Source organism: Littorina saxatilis, linkage group LG16 (assembly GCF_037325665.1).
Source record: "Littorina saxatilis isolate snail1 linkage group LG16, US_GU_Lsax_2.0, whole genome shotgun sequence".
NCBI classification, from domain to species: Eukaryota; Metazoa; Mollusca; class Gastropoda; order Littorinimorpha; family Littorinidae; genus Littorina; species Littorina saxatilis.
This window is the reverse complement of record NC_090260.1, coordinates 30,372,035-30,397,122: the sequence shown is the minus strand read 5'-3', so window position 1 is coordinate 30,397,122 and position 25,088 is coordinate 30,372,035. Positions and strand designations below refer to the sequence as shown.

Below are 25,088 nucleotides of genomic sequence, written 5' to 3'. Positions count from 1 at the left end.
TTGTGACGTCACGTGATGATTATGATGATGATGATGGTGATGATGATGCTGTTGATGTTCGAATTGGACCCACTAAGATTAATTTATTTCAGATTACAAACTGTTTTGCTTACGCAACACTTAGCATGTAGGACATTAAGCATTCTCTCTTTTCTTTCACTTTAAAACAATTTTATACTGTTCAATCATTTCTCCTACATTGTTCTAAATTTCAGGTACCTTACGTTCTACACCGAAGTCATAACCATAGAGCTAGAAGAAAACACCAACGAAGACGAGAACACCGAAGAAGACGCCTACTCAGAGACAGCCTGGGCAACATGTCACACTGTCGAAGACGGGTCAGAAATCTGCTACAACTTATCTACGGAGCGGATCCAAAGAGTGCTGGTCGCTACACCAATACCCAGTATTGACATTTCGCACGTGATGTACGGGAGACAAGACAGACTTCAAACAGCGAGGTCACCGTCGCCCGGTACAGAGAGGGACTACACTCTCTCCAGTGAAGAACGTCGCAGAGACTTTGCTTCTCCTGTGGAGAGTCCAGTGCAGGCTGCCTTCGTTTCAGATAGACTGACAGCGAGATCGCCGTCCCCTGGCGAAGAGAGAGAATACAACGCTTATACTGATGATCGACACAGACATTTCCTCTCTCGTTTTGACAGTCCACTGCAGACCGGTGTTATCTCTGAGGGCATGTCACAAAGGTTTGCACCCCCTGAAGAGGAGAGAGAATACACTTTGTCTACTGACAGCGTTCAGAGAGACTTTGCTTCTGACGAAGGTCAGCTGCAAGCAGATCTTCTTCCTGAAAGCATCTCAGCAAGAACGCAGTCTCCTGAAGAGGAGCAAGTGTACATTTCTCCCACTGACGATCTTCACAGAGACTTCGCTTCTGCCATTGAAACTCCGCTGCAAGCTGATCTTGTTTCGGAGAAAATATCACTGTCTGAAACTGGGTCTCTTTTTGCAGCACAACCAGAGCCATTCTTTCAGCCTGAAGTAAAGCTGCTGGAGCATGAAAGTCTATTCAGAACTCAGCAGGAAACTTCTCAGCAGCATGAAGAGCTGTCAGATTTTGACACGAAAGAGGAAGTAGAAGCTGTTTATGAACAAACAAAGGAAGAATTTGAGAGCTCTCAGCAAACGGATACCTCGGCTGAAAACTTGACTGAACACCAAGTTCAGATTTCTTCGCAACATGACAATTTCGCCGCAGGCGTGACCCTGCAAAGTTCTGCGTCCGAAGAAATCGACGCAACAGCCGAGGCAAGAACAGACGGACATGGCATTTCTGACGTCATTCGCAGACCTGACAGTCCCGAGTCCTTCCCAAATGAGCTTGGTGACGTCATAGACCCAACAGACTTTACCCAAGGCGTTGACACATACAGTCTTGAAGCTGAGTCCGAGGCTCCAGGGACTTTCGACCAATCTCAACTGAGTGACACAGCAGCAGCAGAACATCAAGACATTTCAACTGAGACCATCACTCGTGGTTACGCTGATGACACGCAACCAATCACAGAACAACTGACTGATATTCCGGTTTCTGACAAGCTAACGCTTTCTGCTGACCAAACCAGGGACAGTTTTGATGACGTCGCACAAAGCGATCACCAGTTTTCAGACGCAGAAGGCGTTGATTGGTTGGTGGACCCGCAAACTGGAACCGTCATCGTCCATGATGACTCTGATCTGGTGACAGAGTTGCAGCGCGCTGTGTCACACACCAAGCCGTTTGGGGAGGAATTCGGTGAGTGGAACAAGGTAGAGTTTGCTAAAGAGAGAGTTGATACAGACAGTTTCGAAGGAAAAGAAGAAGCAGAAGAGGCTCTGACTTATGTACAAGAAGAAAGTGAATCTCAACCATCTGAAGAAGACGGAGACACTGAGAATTTCCCAGCCGTGTACGAACCACAAGAAATAGAAGTTCCAGAGTCTCAGTGGACAGATGAAGTAGCATTCACACAGGCGGCTGAAGAAGACGACAGACAACCAGAAGAAGAGACTGAGACAGCCCCAGAATTCTACGAACCTCAGGAAATACAGATATCTGAGGCAGAGTGGACAGGAGAAGCTCCTTTCACAAAACCGACAGAAGTTGGAGAGACACAAGAAGAAACAGAAGAAGAGACTGAAAGAGTCCTAGAAGACTACCAACCTCAAGAAATCGAAATTCCACAGTCTCAGTTGACAGAGGAGGCACCATTTACAGAGAAGGCTGAAGAAGATGACAGGCAGACTGAACAAGAAGAGGCCGAGACAGTCCAGTCTGCATACGAATCTCAGGAAATAGAAGTACCAGAGTCTCAGTGGGCAGAAGAAATACCATTCACACAGTCGGCTGAAGAAGAAGACAGACAACCAGAAGAAGAGACTGAGACAGTCCCAGAATCCTACGAACCTCAGGAAATACCGATATCTGAGGGAGATTGGACAGAAGAAGCTCCATTCACACAAGGAGCGGCAAATGAAGAGAAACAAGAAGAAACAGAAATAGGACAAGACACTGAAACGACCCCAGAAGACTATGAACCTCAAGAGATACACATATCAGAAACAGAGTGGACAGAAGACGTCCCATTCACACAGCAAACAGCAGCGGAGAACAGAGGGGAAGAAAAGGGCACAGAAGAAAGCGAGTCAGTCCCAGCCGTGTACATTCCTCAGAAGATAGAGATAGCAGAGACACAGTGGGCAGCAGAAGCACCCTTCACACAAGAAAAGGAGTCTGACATTCAACGGGTGGAAGTAGAAGGCATCGAGACATTCGAAGCGGCCGAAGAACCTCAAGACATAGAAGTACCAGAGTTCCGGTGGAAAGACGAGGTACCGTTCACACAGGAGGTCGCAGAAGAATACAGACAACCGACAGAAGAGGCTGAGTCAGTCCCGGCTGTGTACGAGCCTCGGGACATAGAAGTGCCAGAGTCTACTTGGACAAAAGTACCATTCACACAAGAGGTGGAACAAGAATACAGACAACCGACAGAAGAGGCTGAGTCAGTCCCGGCTGAGTACGAGCATCATGACATAGAAGTGCCAGAGTCTTCTTGGGCAGCACAAGAACCATTCACACAGGAAGTTGAACAAGAATACACACAACCCGAAGAAGAAGAGACTGAGACGGTCCCAGCTGTGTACGGACCTCAGGAAATACAGATACCAGCAGAATGGACAGAAGAAGAATCTTTCACAAAACAATCGGAAGTTAAGGTGACAGAAAAAGAAGAAAGGGAAGAAGAGGTTGATACAACGACAGACGTTTACGAACCTCAAGAAATAGAAGTACCAAAGTCTACCTGGGCAGAGCAGACACCCGAGTTTGAACAAGAAAACAAACAACTTGAAGAAGAGGCGGAGACGGTTCCAACTGTGTACGAATCTCAAGAGATAGAAGTACCAGAGTCTACCTGGACAGAAGAAGTACCATTTACACAGGAGATTGAACAAGAGGACAGACAGCTGGAAAAAGAAGAAGATACTGAGACAGTCCCAGCTGCATACGAACCTCAAGAGATAGAAGTACCAGCGACAGAATGGACAGAGGAAACGTCCTTCACGCAGGATATTGAAGGAGAAGACACACCGCTGGAAGAAGAAACTGAGTCAGTCCCAGCTGTGTATGAACCTCAGGAAATAGAAGTGTCAGAGTCTGCTTTGACAGAAGGAATACCCTTCACACAAGGGGCTGCACAGGAAGTCAGACAACCTGAAGAAGAAGAAGATTCTGAGACAGTCCCGACTGTGTTCGAACCACAGGAGATAGAAGTACCACAATTGGATTGGTCAAGAGACACTCCCTTCGTCCCCCAGCTGTCAGAGTACCTTTACCATGAGGACCTGTTTGGAGCAACTGTCGTTCGTCATTCAATGGGTCGACATGCAGGAGCCTTCGTGGAAGCTGCTGACGTTGAGTTGGGTTCTGATCCTATGGACCAGGGCGCAGAATACGTCTGCGCTGAAGATGACGTCACACAGAGACCTGACAGCCCAGACTCCATGACAGAAGCGACCCATTGGAGCTTCATGAAGATGGATGAGTTCACGGACGAGGTCAGCAAAGATCTAGTGCCCTTCAGCCAAGCGTTCAGTGAGGATGCAGAAGTGGAGTTTCCCGAGGACTTGACGAGGGCAGAGGAAGCAGAGGTTCTCCTGCAAAGGCCTGACAGTCCTGATCCTGAACTCTCATCAGTTGAACTCGTGGAAACAGTGGAGGAGAAACTTCAAGAGAAACACCCTGAGCAACAACAAGCAGAATCATCTCAAAGCTATGAAGCCCAAGACATTCAGATCCCAGACAGTGACTGGGCAGAAGAGGCACCTTTTACTTCCCTTGTTGAGAAGCCACAGGCAGTCGAGGGACAGTTGCCAGAAGATGAGCCATTACCACACAGTACTTTGGAAGAGTATGAAGCACAGGGAATCCAGATTTCTTCAGGCGGATTAACTGAGGAGCAACCTTTTACACTTCCCGTTAAAACAGAAGAAACACAAGATGGGGAAATGGAGGAACTTGAAACAGAAGAAGAGGTCATCCAAGAGAACTATGAACCTCAAGAAATCGAGATCCCTGCATCTGAGTGGACTGCAGAGCAATCTCCTGCCGAAACCCTGGGAGAACAGAAAACAGAACAAAAAGAAGAAAACGCAAGAGTGGATGAAGATGGAGACACCCCTCCAGAAGATTATGAACCTCAAGAAATCCAGATTCCTGAGAGTGAATGGAAGGAAGAAGCGCCTTTCACAATTGAAGAAGATGAACAGCAAGAACAAGTGCAACAAGAAGCACAGGAAGAGGAAATCCTCGAAGACTACGAGCCTCATGAAATTCAGATTCCTGACGGTGAGTGGACAGAAGAAGCTCCACTCACAATGCCTGTTTATGAAGACCAACAGCAAGAAGAAACAACGGTTGATGAAGAGGAAATTCCTGAACACTATGAGCCTCAAGAAATCCAGATTTCTGACTCTGACTTGGTAGATGATGAGCAAGTGGGAGTGGCAGACCGTGAAAAAGAGGTTGAGGAAAACCACATTCATGATGATCACAGATCTACAGATGCAGATGCAGCGGAGGAAACCATCTTACAACAACGTCTGCTGTGGGATTCCAGAGACAGACGTGATCATCTTTCTTCGTCCCTTTCTCGGGCCAGCGCTGGTGGTTTTGGCTTCAGTTCTGAACACATTGATCTTGGTGCAGAGTTTGTGTGGCCCCATGACGATTTCTCTCACAGGCCTGAAAGTCCTGAGTCAGCAACAGAAGACACTGTGCCTCAGTTCAGGGACACCAGTGACATCACAGCTGACCTGATTGAGAAGCTTGTCCCATTCAGTCAGGCATTCAGTGAGGATGCAGAAGTTGATATTGCCGAGGACTTCATGAGGGCACAAGAAGACAAAGAAGCTGCTCTTGACAGATCTGAAAGTCCTGATGCTGAGCTCTTATCTATGCAACTTGTGGGAACTTTCGAAGATGAACATCGGGAAACATGGGATGATCAAGAACAAAGTAAAATCCCAGAAAACTACGAAGCCCAAGACATACAAATTCCTCAAAGTGACTGGTGTGAAGCTGCTCCTTTCACTGCTCCGATTGATAGAGACAACGAGGACGAAGAACAATTGCCAAAAGAGGAGTCAGAGACAGAAGAAACCCTGGAAGATTACGAAGCACAAGACTTCCAGATTCCTGAAACGGAATGGACGGAAGAAGCACCTTTCACACACGCTGCAGAAGATGCACAGCAAGAAAAGTTGCAACATGAAGCAAACACTGAAACAGAGGAAGAGGAAATCCTCGAAGACTATGAGCCTCAAGAAATCCAGGTTCCTGAAAATGAGTGGACTGAAGAAGCGCCACTCACAATGTCTGTCCATGAAGACCAACAGCAAGAAGAAACGAAACCTGAGACAGACGAAGAAGTAACTCCACAACACTACGAGCCTCAAGAAATCCAGATTCCTGACTCTGACTGGGGATTAGAAACCATTGAAGGAGACAAGAAGCTGGGTGAAACAGAACCTGAAATGCCAGTGGATGAAGCCTACGCCCCTCATGACCAGAGATCTGCAGACACAGAACTAGAGGAGCCAACTTGGGAGTCTGACGGAGAACAACGTTTGCTGTGGGATTCCAGAGACAGACGTGACCAGGTCACTTCATCTCTCACTGAGGTCAGCGCCAGTGACCTTGACCTTGGCTCTGAACACATCGACTCTGGAGAAGATTTTCTGTGTCCATCTGATGACATCACAGACAGACCTGAAAGTCCTGAGTCAGTCACCGAAGAAGCGATGCGTGACGACCTTTACACAGGTGACATGACGACACGGGTCAAGGAAGACCTTGTGCCCTTCAGTCAGGCATTCAGTGAGGACGCAGAAGTTGATATCGCCGAGGACGTGATGAGTGCTGGAGCAGAAGAACTTGATCTGTGCAGAGCTGACAGTCCTGATGCTGAGCTTTTGTCGATGCAGCTCGTACAAACTGTTGAAGGAGAAACCCCAGTAACATGGGATGAGCAAGAACAGGAAGATGTTCCCAAAAGTTACGACGCGCAGGACATCCAAATTCCTGAAAGTGACTGGTCTGAAGCTGCGCCTTTTACTGCTCCCATTGACAAAGATCAGGAGGATGAAGAGCAATTGCCCAAAGAGGAGTCAGAGACAGAAGAAACCCTGGAAGATTACGAAGCACAAGACTTCCAGATCCCCGAAACTGAATGGACTGAGGAAGCTCCTTTCACACTGCCTGTTGCAGAAGATGAACAGCAAGACAAGTCATCAGGCGAAATGGAAACTGGAACAGAGGAAGAGGAAATTCCAGAACACTACGAGCCTCAAGAAATCCAGATTTCTGACTCTGGGTGGGTTGAAGAGACAGCTGAACCAGACGAGGGACTGGCAGAAGAAGAACCTGAAATGGGAGTTAAACAGAGCAGTACTCCTGATGACCAGAGATCTGCAGACATGGAAGAAGCAGTGGAGGATACAGAGGAGTCCAGCTCACAACAACCCTTGCTGTGGGATTCCAGAGACAGACGTGACCAGGTCACTTCATCTCTCACTGGGTTCAGCGCCAGTGATCTTGACCTTGGCTCTGAACACATCGACTCTGGAGAAGATTTTCTGTGTCCATCTGATGATGTAACTCACAGACCTGAAAGTCCTGAGTCAGTCACAGAAGAAGAGATGCGTGACGACCTTGACACAGGTGACATGACGACAGCAGTCAAGGAAGAGCTTGTGCCCTTCAGCGAGGCATTCAGTGAGGACGCAGAAGTTGATATCGCCGAGGACTTGATGAGTGCTGAAGCAGGAGACGCTGCTCTGTACAGATCTGACAGTCCTGATGCTGAGCTCTTGTCGATGCAGCTCGTGCAAACTGTTGAAGGAGAAACCCCAGTAACATGGGATGAGCAAGAACAGGAAGATGTTCCCGAAAGTTACGACGCGCAGGACATCCAAATTCCTGAAAGTGACTGGTCTGAAGCTGCGCCTTTTACTGCTCCCATTGACAAAGATCAGGAGGATGAAGAGCAATTGCCCAAAGAGGAGTCAGAGACAGAAGAAACCCTGGAAGATTACGAAGCACAAGACTTCCAGATTCCAGAAACTGAATGGACTGAGGAGGCTCCTTTCACACTGCCTGCTGCAGAAGACGAACAGCCAGAAAAAGCACCAGAAGAAGTAAAAACTGAACCTGAGGAGGAAGAAGAAATCCCTGAGCATTACGAACCTCAAGAAATCCAGATTCCTGATAGTGAATGGACAGAAGAAGAGCCCTTGACTTTTCCACCTCAGAAAGAGGAGTCATCAGCTGACCAGGAACAAATGGAAGACGGAGACGACGAGGGTATCCCAGAGAACTTTGAACCACAAGAAATCCAAATTCCTGAGACTGAGTGGACTGAGGAAGTGCCCTTCTCATTGCCTGCTGCAGAAAATAAACAACAACAAGAAGTCGACTTTGCAACAGAAGAAGAGGAAATACCAGAGGACTTTGAACCTCAAGAAATCCAGATTCCTGAGACTGAGTGGACTGAGGAAGTGCCTTTCACTCTGCCTGTTGAAGAAGATGAACAACAAGAAAAGGTGCAACATGAAGCAAGCACTGAAGCAGAGGACGAGGAAATCCCTGAACACTACGAGCCACAAGAAATCCAGGTTCCTGAAAGTGAGTGGACGGAAGAAACGCCACTCACAATACCTGTCCAGGAAGACCAACGGCAAGAAGAAACAAAAGTTGAGCCAGAAGAAGAAGAAATTCCAGAACACTACGAGCCTCAAGAAATCCAGATTCCTGACTCTGAGTGGGTTGATGAGACAGCTGAACAAGACGAGAGACTGGCAGAAAAAGAACCGGAAATGGGACTTAAACAGAGCGATACCCCTGACGACCAGAAATCTGCAGACATGGAAGAAGCTGTGGAGGAGACAGAGGAGTCCAGCTCACAACAACCCTTGCTGTGGGATTCCAGAGACAGACGTGACCAGGTCACTTCATCTCTCACTGGGGTCAGCTCCAGTGACCTTGACCTTGGCTCTGAACACATCGACTCTGGAGAAGATTTTCTGTGTCCATCTGATGACATCACAGACAGACCTGAAAGTCCTGAGTCAGTCACAGAAGAAGAGATGCGTGACGATCTTGACAGAGGTGACATGACGACAGCAGTCAAGGCGGACCTTGTGCCCTTCAGTCAGGCATTCAGTGAGGACGCAGAAGTTGATATCGCCGAGGACTTGATGAGTGCTGAAGCAGGAGACGCTGCTCTGTATAGATCTGACAGTCCTGATGCTGAGCTCTTGTCGATGCAGCTCGTGCAAACTGTTGAAGGAGAAACCCCAGTAACATGGGATGAGCAAGAACAGGAAGATGTTCCGGAAAGTTACGACGCGCAGGACATCCAAATTCCTGGAAGTGACTGGTCTGAAGCTGCGCCTTTTACTGCTCCCATTGACAAAGATCAGGAGGATGAAGAGCAATTGCCCAAAGAGGAGTCAGAGACAGAAGAAACCCTGGAAGATTACGAAGCACAAGACTTCCAGATCCCCGAAACTGAATGGACTGAGGAAGCGCCTTTTACACTGCCTGCTGCAGAAGATGAGAGGCAACAAGGAGTCGACTTTGCAGGAGATGAGGAGGAACTTCTAGAGGACTTGGAACCCGAAGAAATCCAGATTCCTGAGACTGAATGGACTGAGCAGGCACCTTTCACTCTGCCTGTTGAAGAAGATGCACAACAAGAAAAGGTGCAACATGAAGCAAGCACTGAAGCAGAGGACGAGGAAATTCCTGAAAGCTACGAGCCACAAGAAATCCAGGTTCCTGAAAGTGAGTGGACTGAAGAAGCGCCACTCACAATGCCTGTCCATGAAGACCAACAGCAAGAAGAAACAAAACCTGAGACAGACGAAGAAGTAACTCCACAACACTACGAGCCTCAAGAAGTCCAGGTTCCTGACTCTGACTGGCCATCAGAAACCATTGAAGAAGACGAGAAACTGGGTGAAACAGAACCTCTAATGCCAGTGGAAGAAGCCTACGCCCCTCATAACCAGAGTTCGACAGACACAGAACCAAGGGAGTCTGACGGAGAACAACCTTTGCTGTGGGATTCCAGAGACAGACGTGACCAGGTCACTTCATCTCTCACTGGGGTCAACGCCACTGACCTTGACCTCGGCACTGAACACATCGACTCTGGAGCAGATTTTCTATGTCCTCCCGATGACATCACTGACAGACCTGAAAGTCCTGAGTCACTCACAGAAGAAGCGAAGCGTGACGACCTTGACACAGGTGACATGACGACAGCGGTCAAGGATGAGCTTGTGCCTTTCAGTCAGGCATTCAGTGAGGACGCTGAAGTTGATATCGCCGAGAACTTGATGAGAGCTGAAGCAGGAGAACTTGCTCTCTACAGATCTGACAGTCCTGATGCTGAGCTCTTGTCGATGCAGCTCGTGCAAACTGTTGAAGGAGAAACCCCAGTATCATGGGATGAGCAAGAACAGGAAGATGTTCCCGAAAGTTACGACGCACAGGACATCCAAGTTCCTGAAAGTGACTGGTCTGAAGCTGCACCTTTTACTGCTCCCATTGAAAAAGATCAGGAGGATGAAGAGCAATTGCCCAAAGAGGAGTCAGAGACAGAAGAAACCCTGGAAGATTATGAAGCACAAGACTTCCAGATTCCCGAAACTGAATGGACTGAGGAGGCTCCTTTCACACTGCCTGCTGCAGAAGATGAACAGCCAGAAAAAGCACCAGAAAAAGTACAAACTGAACCTAAGGAGGAAGAGGAAACCCCTGAGCATTACGAACCTCAAGAAATCCAGATTCCTGATAGTGAATGGACAGAAGAAGAGCCCTTGACTTTTCCACCTCAGAAAGAGGAGTCATCAGCTGACCAGGAACAAATGGAAGACGGAGACGACAAGGGTATCCCAGAGAACTTTGAACCACAAGAAATCCAAGTTCCTGAGACTGAGTGGACTGAGGAAGTGCCCTTCTCATTGCCTGCTGCAGAAAATAAACAGCAACAAGAAGTCGACTTTGCAACAGAAGAAGAGGAAATCCCAGAGGACTTTGAACCTCAAGAAATCCAGATTCCTGAGACTGAGTGGACCGAGGAGGTGCCTTTCACTCTGCCTGTTGAAGAAGATGAACAACAAGAAAAGGTGCAACATGAAGCAAGCACTGAAGCAGAGGACGAGGAAATCCCTGAACACTACGAGCCACAAGAAATCCAGGTTCCTGAAAGTGAGTGGACGGAAGAAACGCCACTCACAATACCTGTCCAGGAAGACCAACGGCAAGAAGAAACAAAAGTTGAGCCAGAGGAAGAGGAAATTCCAGAACACTACGAGCCTCAAGAAATCCAGATTCCTGACTCTGAGTGGGTTGATGAGACAGCTGAACAAGACGAGAGACTGGCAGAAAAAGAACCGGAAATGGGAGTTAAACAGAGCGATACCCCTGACGACCAGAAATCTGCAGACATGGAAGAAGCTGTGGAGGAGACAGAGGAGTCCAGCTCACAACAACCCTTGCTGTGGGATTCCAGAGACAGACGTGACCAGGTCACTTCATCTCTCACTGGGGTCAGCGCCAGTGACCTTGACCTTGGCTCTGAACACATCGACTCTGGAGAAGATTTTCTGTGTCCATCTGATGACATCACAGACAGACCTGAAAGTCCTGAGTCAGTCACCGAAGAAGCGATGCGTGACGACCTTTACACAGGTGACATGACGACACGGGTCAAGGAAGAGCTTGTGCCCTTCAGCCAGGCATTCAGTGAGGACGCAGAAGTTGATATCGCCGAGGACGTGATGAGTGCTGGAGCAGGAGACGCTGCTCTGTACAGATCTGACAGTCCTGATGCTGAGCTTTTGTCGATGCAGCTCGTACAAACTGTTGAAGGAGAAACCCCAGTAACATGGGATGAGCAAGAACAGGAAGATGTTCCCGAAAGTTACGACGCACAGGACATCCAAATTCCTGAAAGTGACTGGTCTGAAGCTGCGCCTTTTACTGCTCCCATTGACAAAGATCAGGAGGATGAAGAGCAATTGCCCAAAGAGGAGTCAGAGACAGAAGAAACCCTGGAAGATTACGAAGCACAAGACTTCCAGATCCCCGAAACTGAATGGACTGAGGAGGCTCCTTTCACACTGCCTGCTGCAGAAGATGAACAGCCAGAAAAAGCACCAGAAGAAGTACAAACTGAACCTGAGGAGGAAGAAGAAATCCCTGAGCATTACGAACCTCAAGAAATCCAGATTCCTGATAGTGAATGGACAGAAGAAGAGCCCTTGACTTTTCCACCTCAGAAAGAGGAGTCATCAGCTGACCAGGAACAAATGGAAGACGGAGACGACGAGGGTATCCCAGAGAACTTTGAACCACAAGAAATCCAAATTCCTGAGACTGAGTGGACTGAGGAAGTGCCCTTCTCATTGCCTGCTGCAGAAAATAAACAACAACAAGAAGTCGACTTTGCAACAGAAGAAGAGGAAATCCCAGAGGACTTTGAACCTCAAGAAATCCAGATTCCTGAGACTGAGTGGACCGAGGAAGTGCCTTTCACTCTGCCTGTTGAAGAAGATGAACAACAAGAGAAGGTGCAACATGAAGCAAGCACTGAAGCAGAGGACGAGGAAATCCCTGAACACTACGAGCCACAAGAAATCCAGGTTCCTGAAAGTGAGTGGACGGAAGAAACGCCACTCACAATACCTGTCCAGGAAGACCAACGGCAAGAAGAAACAAAAGTTGAGCCAGAGGAAGAGGAAATTCCAGAACACTACGAGCCTCAAGAAATCCAGATTCCTGACTCTGAGTGGGTTGATGAGACAGCTGAACAAGACGAGAGACTGGCAGAAAAAGAACCGGAAATGGGAGTTAAACAGAGCGATACCCCTGACGACCAGAAATCTGCAGACATGGAAGAAGCTGTGGAGGAGACAGAGGAGTCCAGCTCACAACAACCCTTGCTGTGGGATTCCAGAGACAGACGTGACCAGGTCACTTCATCTCTCACTGGGGTCAGCGCCAGTGACCTTGACCTTGGCTCTGAACACATCGACTCTGGAGAAGATTTTCTGTGTCCATCTGATGACATCACAGACAGACCTGAAAGTCCTGAGTCAGTCACCGAAGAAGCGATGCGTGACGACCTTTACACAGGTGACATGACGACACGGGTCAAGGAAGACCTTGTGCCCTTCAGTCAGGCATTCAGTGAGGACGCAGAAGTTGATATCGCCGAGGACGTGATGAGTGCTGGAGCAGGAGAACTTGATCTGTGCAGATCTGACAGTCCTGATGCTGAGCTTTTGTCGATGCAGCTCGTACAAACTGTTGAAGGAGAAACCCCAGTAACATGGGATGAGCAAGAACAGGAAGATGTTCCCGAAAGTTACGACGCACAGGACATCCAAGTTCCTGAAAGTGACTGGTCTGAAGCTGCACCTTTTACTGCTCCCATTGACAAAGACCAGGAGGATGAAGAGCAATTGCCCAAAGAGGAGTCAGAGACAGAAGAAACCCTGGAAGATTATGAAGCACAAGACTTCCAGATCCCCGAAACTGAATGGACTGAGGAAGCTCCTTTCACACTGCCTGTTGCAGAAGATGAACAGCAAGACAAGTCATCAGGCGAAATGGAAACTGGAACAGAGGAAGAGGAAATTCCAGAACACTACGAGCCTCAAGAAATCCAGATTTCTGACTCTGAGTGGGTTGAAGAGACAGCTGAACCAGACGAGGGACTGGCAGAAGAAGAACCTGAAATGGGAGTTAAACAGAGCAGTACCCCTGATGACCAGAGATCTGCAGACATGGAAGAAGCAGTGGAGGATACAGAGGAGTCCAGCTCACAACAACCCTTGCTGTGGGATTCCAGAGACAGACGTGACCAGGTCACTTCATCTCTCACTGGGGTCAGCGCCAGTGATCTTGACCTTGGCTCTGAACACATCGACTCTGGAGAAGATTTTCTGTGTCCATCTGATGATGTCACTCACAGACCTGAAAGTCCTGAGTCAGTCACAGAAGAAGAGATGCGTGACGACCTTGACACAGGTTACATGACGACAGCAGTCAAGGAAGAGCTTGTGCCCTTCAGCCAGGCATTCAGTGAGGACGCAGAAGTTGATATCGCCGAGGACTTGATGAGTGCTGAAGCAGGAGACGCTGCTCTGTACAGATCTGACAGTCCTGATGCTGAGCTCGTGTCGATGCAGCTCGTGCAAACTGTTGAAGGAGAAACCCCAGTAACATGGGATGAGCAAGAACAGGAAGATGTTCCCGAAAGTTACGACGCACAGGACATCCAAATTCCTGAAAGTGACTGGTCTGAAGCTGCGCCTTTTACTGCTCCCATTGACAAAGATCAGGAGGATGAAGAGCAATTGCCCAAAGAGGAGTCAGAGACAGAAGAAACCCTGGAAGATTACGAAGCACAAGACTTCCAGATCCCCGAAACTGAATGGACTGAGGAGGCTCCTTTCACACTGCCTGCTGCAGAAGATGAACAGCCAGAAAAAGCACCAGAAGAAGTACAAACTGAACCTGAGGAGGAAGAAGAAATCCCTGAGCATTACGAACCTCAAGAAATCCAGATTCCTGATAGTGAATGGACAGAAGAAGAGCCCTTGACTTTTCCACCTCAGAAAGAGGAGTCATCAGCTGACCAGGAACAAATGGAAGACGGAGACGACGAGGGTATCCCAGAGAACTTTGAACCACAAGAAATCCAAATTCCTGAGACTGAGTGGACTGAGGAAGTGCCCTTCTCATTGCCTGCTGCAGAAAATAAACAACAACAAGAAGTCGACTTTGCAACAGAAGAAGAGGAAATCCCAGAGGACTTTGAACCTCAAGAAATCCAGATTCCTGAGACTGAGTGGACCGAGGAAGTGCCTTTCACTCTGCCTGTTGAAGAAGATGAACAACAAGAAAAGGTGCAACATGAAGCAAGCACTGAAGCAGAGGACGAGGAAATCCCTGAACACTACGAGCCACAAGAAATCCAGGTTCCTGAAAGTGAGTGGACGGAAGAAACGCCACTCACAATACCTGTCCAGGAAGACCAACAGCAAGAAGAAACAAAAGTTGAGCCAGAGGAAGAGGAAATTCCAGAACACTACGAGCCTCAAGAAATCCAGATTCCTGACTCTGAGTGGGTTGATGAGACAGCTGAACAAGACGAGAGACTGGCAGAAAAAGAACCGGAAATGGGAGTTAAACAGAGAGATACCTCTGACGACCAGAAATCTGCAGACATGGCAGAAGCTGTGGAGGAGACAGAGGAGTCCAGCTCACAACAACCCTTGCTGTGGGATTCCAGAGACAGACGTGACCAGGTCACTTCATCTCTCACTGGGGTCAGCGCCAGTGACCTTGACCTTGGCTCTGAACACATCGACTCTGGAGAAGATTTTCTGTGTCCATCTGATGACATCACAGACAGACCTGAAAGTCCTGAGTCAGTCACAGAAGAAGAGATGCGTGACGACCTTGACAGAGGTGACATGACGACAGCAGTCAAGGATGAGCTTGTGCCTTTCAGTCAGGCATTCAGTGAGGACGCAGAAGTTGATATCGCCGAGGACTTGATGAGTGCTGGAGCAGGAGAACTTGATCTGTGCAGATCTGACAGTCCTGATGCTGAGCTTTTGTCGATGCAGCTCGTACAAACTGTTGAAGGAGAAACCTCAGTAACATGGGATGAGCAAGAACAGGAAGATGTTCCCGAAAGTTACGACGCACAGGACATCCAAATTCCTGAAAGGGACTGGTCTGAAGCTGCGCCTTTTACTGCTCCCATTGACAAAGATCAGGAGGATGAAGAGCAATTGCCCAAAGAGGAGTCAGAGACAGAAGAAACCCTGGAAGATTACGAAGCACAAGACTTCCAGATCCCCGAAACTGAATGGACTGAGAAGGCTCCTTTCACACTGCCTGTTGCAGAAGATGAACAGCAAGACAAGTCATCAGGCGAAATGGAAACTGGAACAGAGGAAGAGGAAATTCCAGAACACTACGAGCCTCAAGAAATCCAGATTTCTGACTCTGAGTGGGTTGAAGAGACAGCTGAACCAGACGAGGGACTGGCAGAAGAAGAACCTGAAATGGGAGTTAAACAGAGCAGTACCCCTGATGACCAGAGATCTGCAGACATGGAAGAAGCAGTGGAGGAGACAGAGGAGTCCAGCTCACAACAACCCTTGCTGTGGGATTCCAGAGACAGACGTGACCAGGTCACTTCATCTCTCACTGGGGTCAGCGCCAGTGACCTTGACCTCGGCACTGAACACATCGACTCTGGAGCAGATTTTCTGTGTCCATCTGATGATGTCACTCACAGACCTGAAAGTCCTGAGTCAGTCACAGAAGAAGAGATGCGTGACGACCTTGACACAGGTGACATGACGACAGCAGTCAAGGAGGACCCTGTGCCCTTCAGTCAGGCATTCAGTGAGGACGCAGAAGTTGATATCGCCGAGGACTTGATGAGTGCTGAAGTAGGAGACGCTGCTCTGTACAGATCTGCCAGTCCTGATGCTGAGCTCTTGTGGATGCAGCTCGTGCAAACTGTTGAAGGAGAAACCCCAGTAACATGGGATGAGCAAGAACAGGAAGATGTTCCGGAAAGTTACGACGCCCAGGACATCCAAATTCCTGAAAGTGACTGGTCTGAAGCTGCGCCTTTTACTGCTCCCATTGACAAAGATCAGGAGGATGAAGAGCAATTGCCCAAAGAGGAGTCAGAGACAGAAGAAACTCTGGAAGATTACAAAGCACAAGACTTCCAGATTCCCGAAACTGAATGGACTGAGGAGGCGCCTTTCACACTGCCTGCTGCAGAAAATGAACAGCGAGAAAAAGCACCAGAAGAAGTACAAACTGAACCTGAGGAGGAAGAAGAAATCCCTGAGCATTACGAGCCTCAAGAAATCCAGATTCCTGAAAGTGGATGGACAGAGGAACAACCCTTGACTGTCCCCATTGAGGAAACGACATCATCAGCTGACCAGGAACTCACAGAAAGAGAAGAAGAGGTCATGCCAGAGGACTTTGAACCTCAGATTCCTGAGAGTGATTGGACCGAGGAAGCTCCACTCACAATGCATGACCTTGAAGACCAACAGCAAGAAGAAACCAAATCTGAGGAAAGAGAAGACCACACTCCTGAACACTACGAGCCTCAACAAGTTGAAGTAGAGGAAGAGATAATTCCAGAGAGCTATGAACCACAGGAAATAGAGGTCCCTGAGACTGAATGGATGGAACAAAAACCGTTTACATCCCCTGTTGAAGAAGAAGAAGAACCTGAAGACAAAGGAGAGGTGCATTCAGATGCCGAAGAAGACGTCACGGCTGAAAACTACGAACCTCAAGAAATCCAGATCTCTGCAAATGACTGGACAGAAGATGCTCCTTTTACTGATCCTTCTGAGAGAGACGAAGACTCAGGAGAGAAAGAAAAAGAAGAAGAAGACAGAGAAGTGAGTGAAGAGGAAGAGATCCCAGAAAATTACGAGCCCTCCTCCATTTCTGTTCCTACATCTGAATGGTCAGAGGAAGCTCCCTTTACGTCACCAGAAGCAATCCCTCAGCAACATGAGCTGGCTGAACCCGACGAAGCTACAGAAGAAATTTCCAAGACCTATGAATCTCAAGAAATTCAGATTCCTGAAGGTGACTGGGCAGGGGCGGCTCCACTCACAGCACCCGGAGAGTCGACGGAGGTTCTGTCTCTAAGGAGAGTCACTCGTCCTGACACTGCAGCAGGCGGCGAAGACTTCAAAGCAGAACAGTGGGAGGAGAGTGATGAAGAAATGGAGAGTGAAGAAGAAATGGAGAGTGAAGAAGAAGACGACGAGGAAGAACAGGAGCCGGGTACTGACATGACGAGGCAAGAACAAGAGGGTCATACAAGGGAGGAAAAGGAAGAGCCAGCTGTTGACAAAGATGAGACCAAAGGCGAAACAGAAGAGTTCCAAGAAGAAAACAAACAGGAAAGTTCTCCACAAGACACATACACTGGTGAACAGGAACAAGTGTTGACTAGAGAAGCGACAGAACAAGAAGAGAAAGTGTCTGAGATCGACGACAAAGACGACGACGACAAAGACGAAGGAAGCGAGGAAGACGAAGAAGAAAGTGAAGAGGAGGAAGAAGACGAAGAAGAAGGCAGCGAAGAGGAAGAAGAGGTTCACACTACTTCCCAAGAAGCTCTAGAAACTGAACACGAAAAGAGACTGACAGAAGAGGGCACAAAGCAAGAAGAGGGGGTGCTTGGGGTCGAACAAGGGATCGAAGATGAGGGAAGTGAAGAGGAGGGGGAGGAGGGGGAGGAGGGGGAGGAGGACGAAGGAACAGAGACAGAAGAGAAAGACGTTACAGAACAAGAAGCACAAGTACACAAATATGAAGAGAATGGACAAAAAGAGAAAGGCGAAGAGGAAATGCAAGTGCCAGAGGCAGAAGAGAAAGAAGAAGAAGTAGAAGAGAAAGCAAGAGAAGAAGGAGCTACTCAGCGGGAGGCACAGACAGGCGCCAGCGACAAACATGAAACATGGGTGATAGGGGTCGACTTTGCAGAAGATGAGAGTGAAGACGAAGACGAAAGTGAAGAAGTAAGTGAGGAAGAAAGCGAAGAAGAAAGCGAAGAGGAAAAAGAGGTTGCAGCTACTCTACAGGAGCTGAAAGAAAGGAGAAAGAGTTGGACAGCAGAAAGAATCCTACAGCTGAAAACAGTACCAGAAGAAGACACAGAAGGAACAGTGGAATGTGTAGAACATACAGAAGAACCGAAAAGAACTAAAGAAGATGAGAGGGAGGAGAAAGAAGGCTTCGCACCAGAAGAGGAGAAAGCAGAAACAACAAAGACCGAGATTCAATTCACAGAATGCGGGTCAGAAGAAATGAAACAACCAGAGACCAGGGAAGAAGAATATGCAGAACATTTAAAAGAAACGACACAAAAGGAAGAGGAGGAAGAGGAGGAGGAGGAAGGCGACGACGAAAGCTTTGAATCGGAAGGGGAGAAAACAGAAGCCCCAAAGACTGAGACTCCAGTGACAGAAAGCCGGTCAGAGGAAAGCAAAGAGGTGGAAATCAAGCTCGAGGAATATGAGAGCGAGGAAGACAGTGACTGGACTGACTCAGAAGAAGAGACCGAAGACGAAGAAGAGGAGGCCGGGAAAGTTTTGTTCGGGAATTCCCGTAAATGGGACTCTGGTTCAACTAGCAGTCTGACCGTCTACGTCCCTGATGAGAAAACGCAGGAGGGCGACGACGCAGCTGCCGCAACTGTGGATGGTAAAGAGGAGAAAGAAGACAGAGAAAAGCAGGAGAAGGAAGAGGACATAGCTGAAGAGGAAAATGAAGCAGAGGAAAAAGAAGAAGAGGAGAAAAAGGAGGAGGACGACAAACACCAGTTGGCAGAAGAGAAACAGTCAGATATGGAAGAGCTTGAGCAACAACAACGGCCCTGGACAACTTCTGCTGCACAAGAACTAAAAGCAGAGGAGAAACCAGAGCATACTACTGAAGAAGGAGAAGAAGAAGAAGAAGAAGAAGAAGAAGAAGAAGAAGAAGAAGAAGAAGAAGAAGAAGAAGAAGAAGAAGAAGAAGAAGAAGAAAAAAAAGACTTAGATGACGACGAACAACCAGTTACTGCAGAAACTGACCAACAACAGCAACTCTTCACAGCCTCTGTTGCACAAGAACTGAAATCAGAGGAACACGGCGAACATCGTGTCAAAGAAGAAGAAGTGGTTGATGAAGAAAAATCGGCTACAGAAGAATTTGATCAGACTGAAGTAGCAAGTGCAGACACATGTGAACGTCAAGAAATACCAGCACCTGCAACTCCCTGGCAAGAGGAAGAACCCATGACCGCCCCAGATAACGAACAAAACAAAACAGAATCAGCGGAAGAGTCAGAAGAACCCGTGACAGAAGAAATGAGTGCAGATACATACGAGCATCAGGAAATCTCTGTTCCTATGTCTGACTGGCAAGAAGAACCTCTGACAACCCCCCATCAGCAAGTTGAATCTGAGCAAGAGTCGGAGCGACCTGAAGCAGACAGTGTGGCAGAAGAGCTCACCACTGACACGTTCGAGCCTCAAGAAATATCTGTTCCTATGTCTGACTGGCAAGAAAAAGAACCGCTGACTATCCCAGTGCCGGAGCAAGAGAGGCCTGGCAAGGACACAGGCCCCACTGATGCAGAACGTGTGTCTGAAGAACTCACTGCTGTCACATACGAACCTCAAGAAATCTCCATCCCTATGTCTGACTGGCAAGAAGAACCTCTGGCTACCTCCGGTCAGCAAGCTGAATCTGAGCATGAAACAGAACAACCTGAAGCAGAAAGCGTGGCTGAAGAGGTCACTGCTGACACATACGAGCCTCAGGAAATCTCCATTCCCAACGCTGAATGGAAAGAAGAAGAACCACTTACCACACACGACTTTGCTGAAAGGTCAGAAGTTGAACGCGCTGAAGAGGACATCGCTTTGAAAGAAGGGGAATCAGAACTCTTTGAGCCTCAAGAAATCATCGTTCCTACTTCTGAATGGCAAGAAGAAGAACCGCTAACTGCCTCCGGTCAGCATGTCGAACCAGAGCAGGAGACAGAACAACCTGAAACAGAAAGCGTGACCGAAGAGGTCACTGCTGACACATACGAGCCTCAGGAAATCTCCGTTCCTTGTGCTGACTGGGAAGAAGAAGAACCCATAACCACCCCAGAACAGGAACACGACAAAGCAGAATCAATGGAAGACTCAGAGGAACCTGTGACAGAAGAAATGAGTGCAGACACATACGAGCCTCAAGAAATCTCTGTTCCTATGACTGACTGGCAAGAACAGGAACCACTTACCACACACGACTTTGCTGAAAGGGCTGAAGGACAACATGCTGAAGAGGACATCGCTTTGAAAGAACGGGAATCAGAAACCTTTGAGCCTCAAGAAATCGTCGATCCTACTTCTGACTGGCAAGAAGAAGAACCTCTGGCTACCTCTGGTCAGCAAGTAGAACCTGAGCGGGATACAGAACTACCTGAAGCAGAAAGCGTGGCTGAAGAGGTGACTGCTGACACATACGAGCCTCAGGAAATCTCGATCCCCAGTGCTGAATGGCAAGAAGAAGAACCTCTGACCACCTCTGCACAGGAACAAGACAGGCCTGATCAGGAAACAGAACAAACTGAAGCTGAAAGTGTGTTTGAAGAACTCACGGCAGATGCTTACAAGCCTCAGGAAATGTCTGTACAAGAATCTGAATGGCAAGAAGAAGAATCCTTGACTCTCCCTCATACGAAGCACGGCAAACCTTGGCAGGAGACAGAACAACCTGAAGCAGAAAGCGTGGCTGAAGAGGTCACTGCTGACACATACGAGCCTCAAGATATCTCTGTTCCTGTAACTGACTGGCAAGAACAGGAGCCCCTAACAACACATGACTCTTCTGAAAAGTCAGAAGACAAGGATGCTGACGAGGAAAGGCTTCAAGAAGGATTGACCTCAGAAACCAACGAGCCTGAAGAAATTGTTGTTCCTGAAAGCGACTGGCAAGCAGAAGAATCTTTAACTAATACTGAGCAGGAGCAAGCCCCAGCAGAGACCACCCCTGTGCAGGAAGAAGAAAATGCAGAACATGAAACCCTTGAAGGCGGAATTATCGAAGAAGTGACTTCAGATAGTTACGAACCTCAAGAAATCGTAATTCCTGAAACTGACTGGCAAGATGAACCGCTGACTACCCCTGAGCAGACACAGGAGCAGGCTAAAGAGGGAAGTGATCAAGAAGAAGAAGTGATCTCAGAAACCTACGAGCCCCAGGAAATCACGGTTTCTGCCTTTGACTGGCAAGAACAAAAGTCACTCTTCACTCATGAGCTGGAACAGCAAGGACAAGATTCAGATCAATTTCAGACGGACAGAGTCACAGATGAAATCAGCCCTGAAACTTTTAAATCTGTTTCTGCTCCTACAAATGAATGGGAAGGACAAGAGTTTCTGATGTCTGTAAACCTTCAGCAAGAGACCTTCGGAGGCTACGTCAGAGCTGACCAACTGGAACCTGCAGCCGAGTCTACTATGACCGATGCATCTCCAACAACAGCAGTTTTTCCGGCTGCTGATGAAATGACGTCACATGCTATTTTTGATGACATCATCAACCGTCCAGAGAGTCCTGACTCTGAGCTTCCTGCGCCTGCTAAAGACAGCGATGATTGGTTTGCTGAAAAGACAGAAATCAGCATCCATGGTGAAGAGACGGAAAAAACTTCTACTGTCGACGAAAGTGTCAGTGCTGGTTGCAGCTACTCTGACGATGACCACTCTGAAGCAGAGACCGAAGATGACGTCATTCTTTCTATAGACGTCACAGCACGAGCTGAGAGTCCTGACCCTGAACTAGAAGGTGTGTTGTCTTTCCTGGGGACGGCGCTCGGTTCATCTGTACTCCAACCCCACCATCATATCCCCTGCATTACAGCTACCGAGTCGGAGGACACTCGCATTGAGTCGTATCCCACGCAGACAGCCTGGGGTGCAGGTGTCCTTGACGAGGGCGCAACGACATGGGATGACGTCACAATTCTACATAATGAGGACCACCGTACCTCTGAAGACGTCAGTGACTCTCAACCCGATGACGCAATCTTCATCGGCTTCAAAACCCCAGCAGAGGCGTATCGCGAATTTCTTGTCACCCACGAAGACCCCACTGCTGCCCAGGTCACGCTCCAAGAAGAGGAACAAGCACAGACTGAACCTGTATACACCGGCGTTGAAGCAGAAGAAAGCCAGCAGGACTTTAGAGACCTGCTGGAAGGAGCGTCAATCGTAGAGGACGAGGCAGAACTGGCAGTGGCCGAAGCGTCAGAAATGCAGCTGGAGTCTGTTGATGTACCAAGCGAAACACAACAACAGGTGCGTGACTTACAGTCAGAAGACCAGGACTGTCAAGAGACACTTCACCATGGGCTAGACGCGCAAGAATTCACCCACGAAGACACCAGCACTGAAACACGGGAACTGTCGCCCACTGAAGAACCTGAGAGCCCTACGTTCTACCTGGAACCTGATGAACAGGAACCAGTCCAAGACAGGTGGGAAACAGGTGCCCAGCGAGAACTCTTTGCTGCACCCATTTTCTCTTCACCCGTTGCTGAACATGAAGAGCGTGTCTCGTCACAGGGTGAAAGCGGAGAGGTTGACGAGGCATTAACCACGGGAGAGACTGCAACAGAGGTCGTAGAGGAGATCCTTCAGGCACAAGACAGCAGCCTGGAACACGGGGAACTTGCAGTCGAAGATGCCGTTAAGCTGACTTATGAAGAGACCGAAGATGACGTCATTCTTTCTACAGACGTCACAGCTGGAGAGGTGGAGAAGATTGGGGAAGAAGCTTCGGCAGAAGAGGACAGCGTTTCTCCTGCTGTTGAAGACATTGAGAAACTGACTGAAGAAGAAACCCAGGAGATCAGCGAAAACGACACTGTTCACCTTGCAGCAGTGGGGAAAGATTCAACACCTTCAGATGAAAACGTAGCCGTTTCGGAAGAGGGGCAGACACATTATGCAGCAGCCCAAGAAACAGAGAGACAAGAATCCCCACAGCATGAAACAGAGAGACAAGAATCCCCACAGCATGAAACAGAGAGACAACAATCCCCACAGCATGAAACAGGGGGCAGCGAACAGCAGATGTTGAGCCACATTCAGGACGCTCTGAGCAACATCATGTCCAAAATCAACCGAATTACGTCAGAGGAGAACAAGACGGCCAGTCCTGACGTCACGAAGGAGTCTGTTGGTGACGGTTTCGCGGCGTCCCACGCTGACGTACACTCTGATGACACAGAAGAAAGCAAAGCTTCAGTCATTCCTGACGTAGCAGAGACAGGTATGACGTCAGCCACAGAGTTCAGAGAGGAAAGGCTTCATACATCATACTCAGATGACGTCTTTACCTTGGACTCAGACTCCCCGCACATGCAAGCAGACCTGGCCTTAGAAGAAGGGGCGATAACTCAGCAGCCCGAAACCGAAGCAGGGAAAACTGTCGAAGAAGCAAAACCCGGCCTGCAAGCTATACATTCCGTAGACTCTTCAGGAGGTAAGTGTAAAAGTTTTTTTTTCTGTTTTTTTTTCTGTCTGTTTTGCCTTCCCCTCTCTCTTTTTACATTTAGTCAAGTTTTGACTAAATGTTTTAACATAGAGGGGGGAATCGAGACGAGGGTCGTGGTGTATGTGTGTCTGTCTGTCTGTCTGTCTGTCTGTCTGTCTGTGTGTGTGTGTAGAGCGATTCAGACTAAACTACTAGACCGATCTTTATGAAATTTGACATGAGAGTTCCTGGGTATGAAATCCCCGAACGTTTTTTTCATTTTTTTGATAAATGTCTTTGATGACGTCATATCCGGCTTTTCGTGAAAGTTGAGGCGGCACTGTCACGCCCTCATTTTTCAACCAAATTGGTTGAAATTTTGGTCAAGTAATCTTCGACGAAGCCCGGACTTCGGTATTGCATTTCAGCTTGGTGGCTTAAAAATTAATTAATGACTTTGGTCATTAAAAATCTGAAAATTGTAAAAAAAAATAAAAATTTATAAAACGATCCAAATGTACGTTTATCTTATTCTCCATTATTTGCTGATTCCAAAAACATATAAATATGTTATATTCGGATTAAAAACAAGCTCTGAAAATTAAATATATAAAAATTATTATCAAAATTAAATTATCCAAATCAATTTAAAAACACTTTCATCTTATTCCTTGTCGGTTCCTGATTCCAAAAACATATAGATATGATATGTTTGGATTAAAAACACGCTCAGAAAGTTAAAACAAAGAGAGGTACAAAAAAGCGTGCTATCCTTCTTAGCGCAACTACTACCCCGCTCTTCTTGTCAATTTCACTGCCTTTGCCATGAGCGGTGGACTGACGATGCTACGAGTATACGGTCTTGCTGAAAAATGGCATTGCGTTCAGTTTCATTCTGTGAGTTCGACAGCTACTTGACTAAATATTGTATTTTCGCCTTACGCGACTTGTTTTTCTCTCGGTCATTCGATCTGTCTCTCTCAGTCACTCTGTCTGTCTGTCTGTCTACCTGTCTTTCTCTGTCGGTCGGTCTGTCTCTATCTCTCTCTCTCTCTCTCTCTCTCTCTCTCTCTCTCTCTCTCTCTCTCTCTCTCTCTCTCTCTCTCTCTCTCTCTCTTCGTTACGAAAGTTTTACTCAGAAATGTAATCAATGAGTTCGTCTGCTAGAATCGTAAAAAAGTCTGCTCAATTGATATTTACCGTCAAGTTTTTTTAGATGGATTTTTTTCTTCAGTGAGAGTCTTCGGTGCCGTGAGCAGCATACCAAGTTAGTCATACTTCATTTAATAGAAGAAATTTGATGCTGTCTCGGATTTGTTCTTAAAACGAGTGTGTGATGGTCGTGCTTTCTAGTATGTTGGATGAAAGAATTCATTTATTATAACCACAAGGTAATGATTTACTAGTTTAATTCACTTCT

At 47.7% G+C, this 25,088-nt stretch overlaps 1 protein-coding gene across 1 annotated transcript in view; it reads left to right on the top strand.

Moving 5' to 3' along the window:
- LOC138950800 (titin-like) overlaps positions 1-25,088 on the top strand; it is a 47,724-nt gene that overhangs the window by 1,460 nt on the left and 21,176 nt on the right. Inside the window, exon 2 of the mRNA XM_070322520.1 lies at positions 216-23,677. Coding sequence (XP_070178621.1) covers positions 216-23,677 — 23,462 coding nt within the window. The remainder of the gene's footprint in view (positions 1-215; positions 23,678-25,088) is intronic.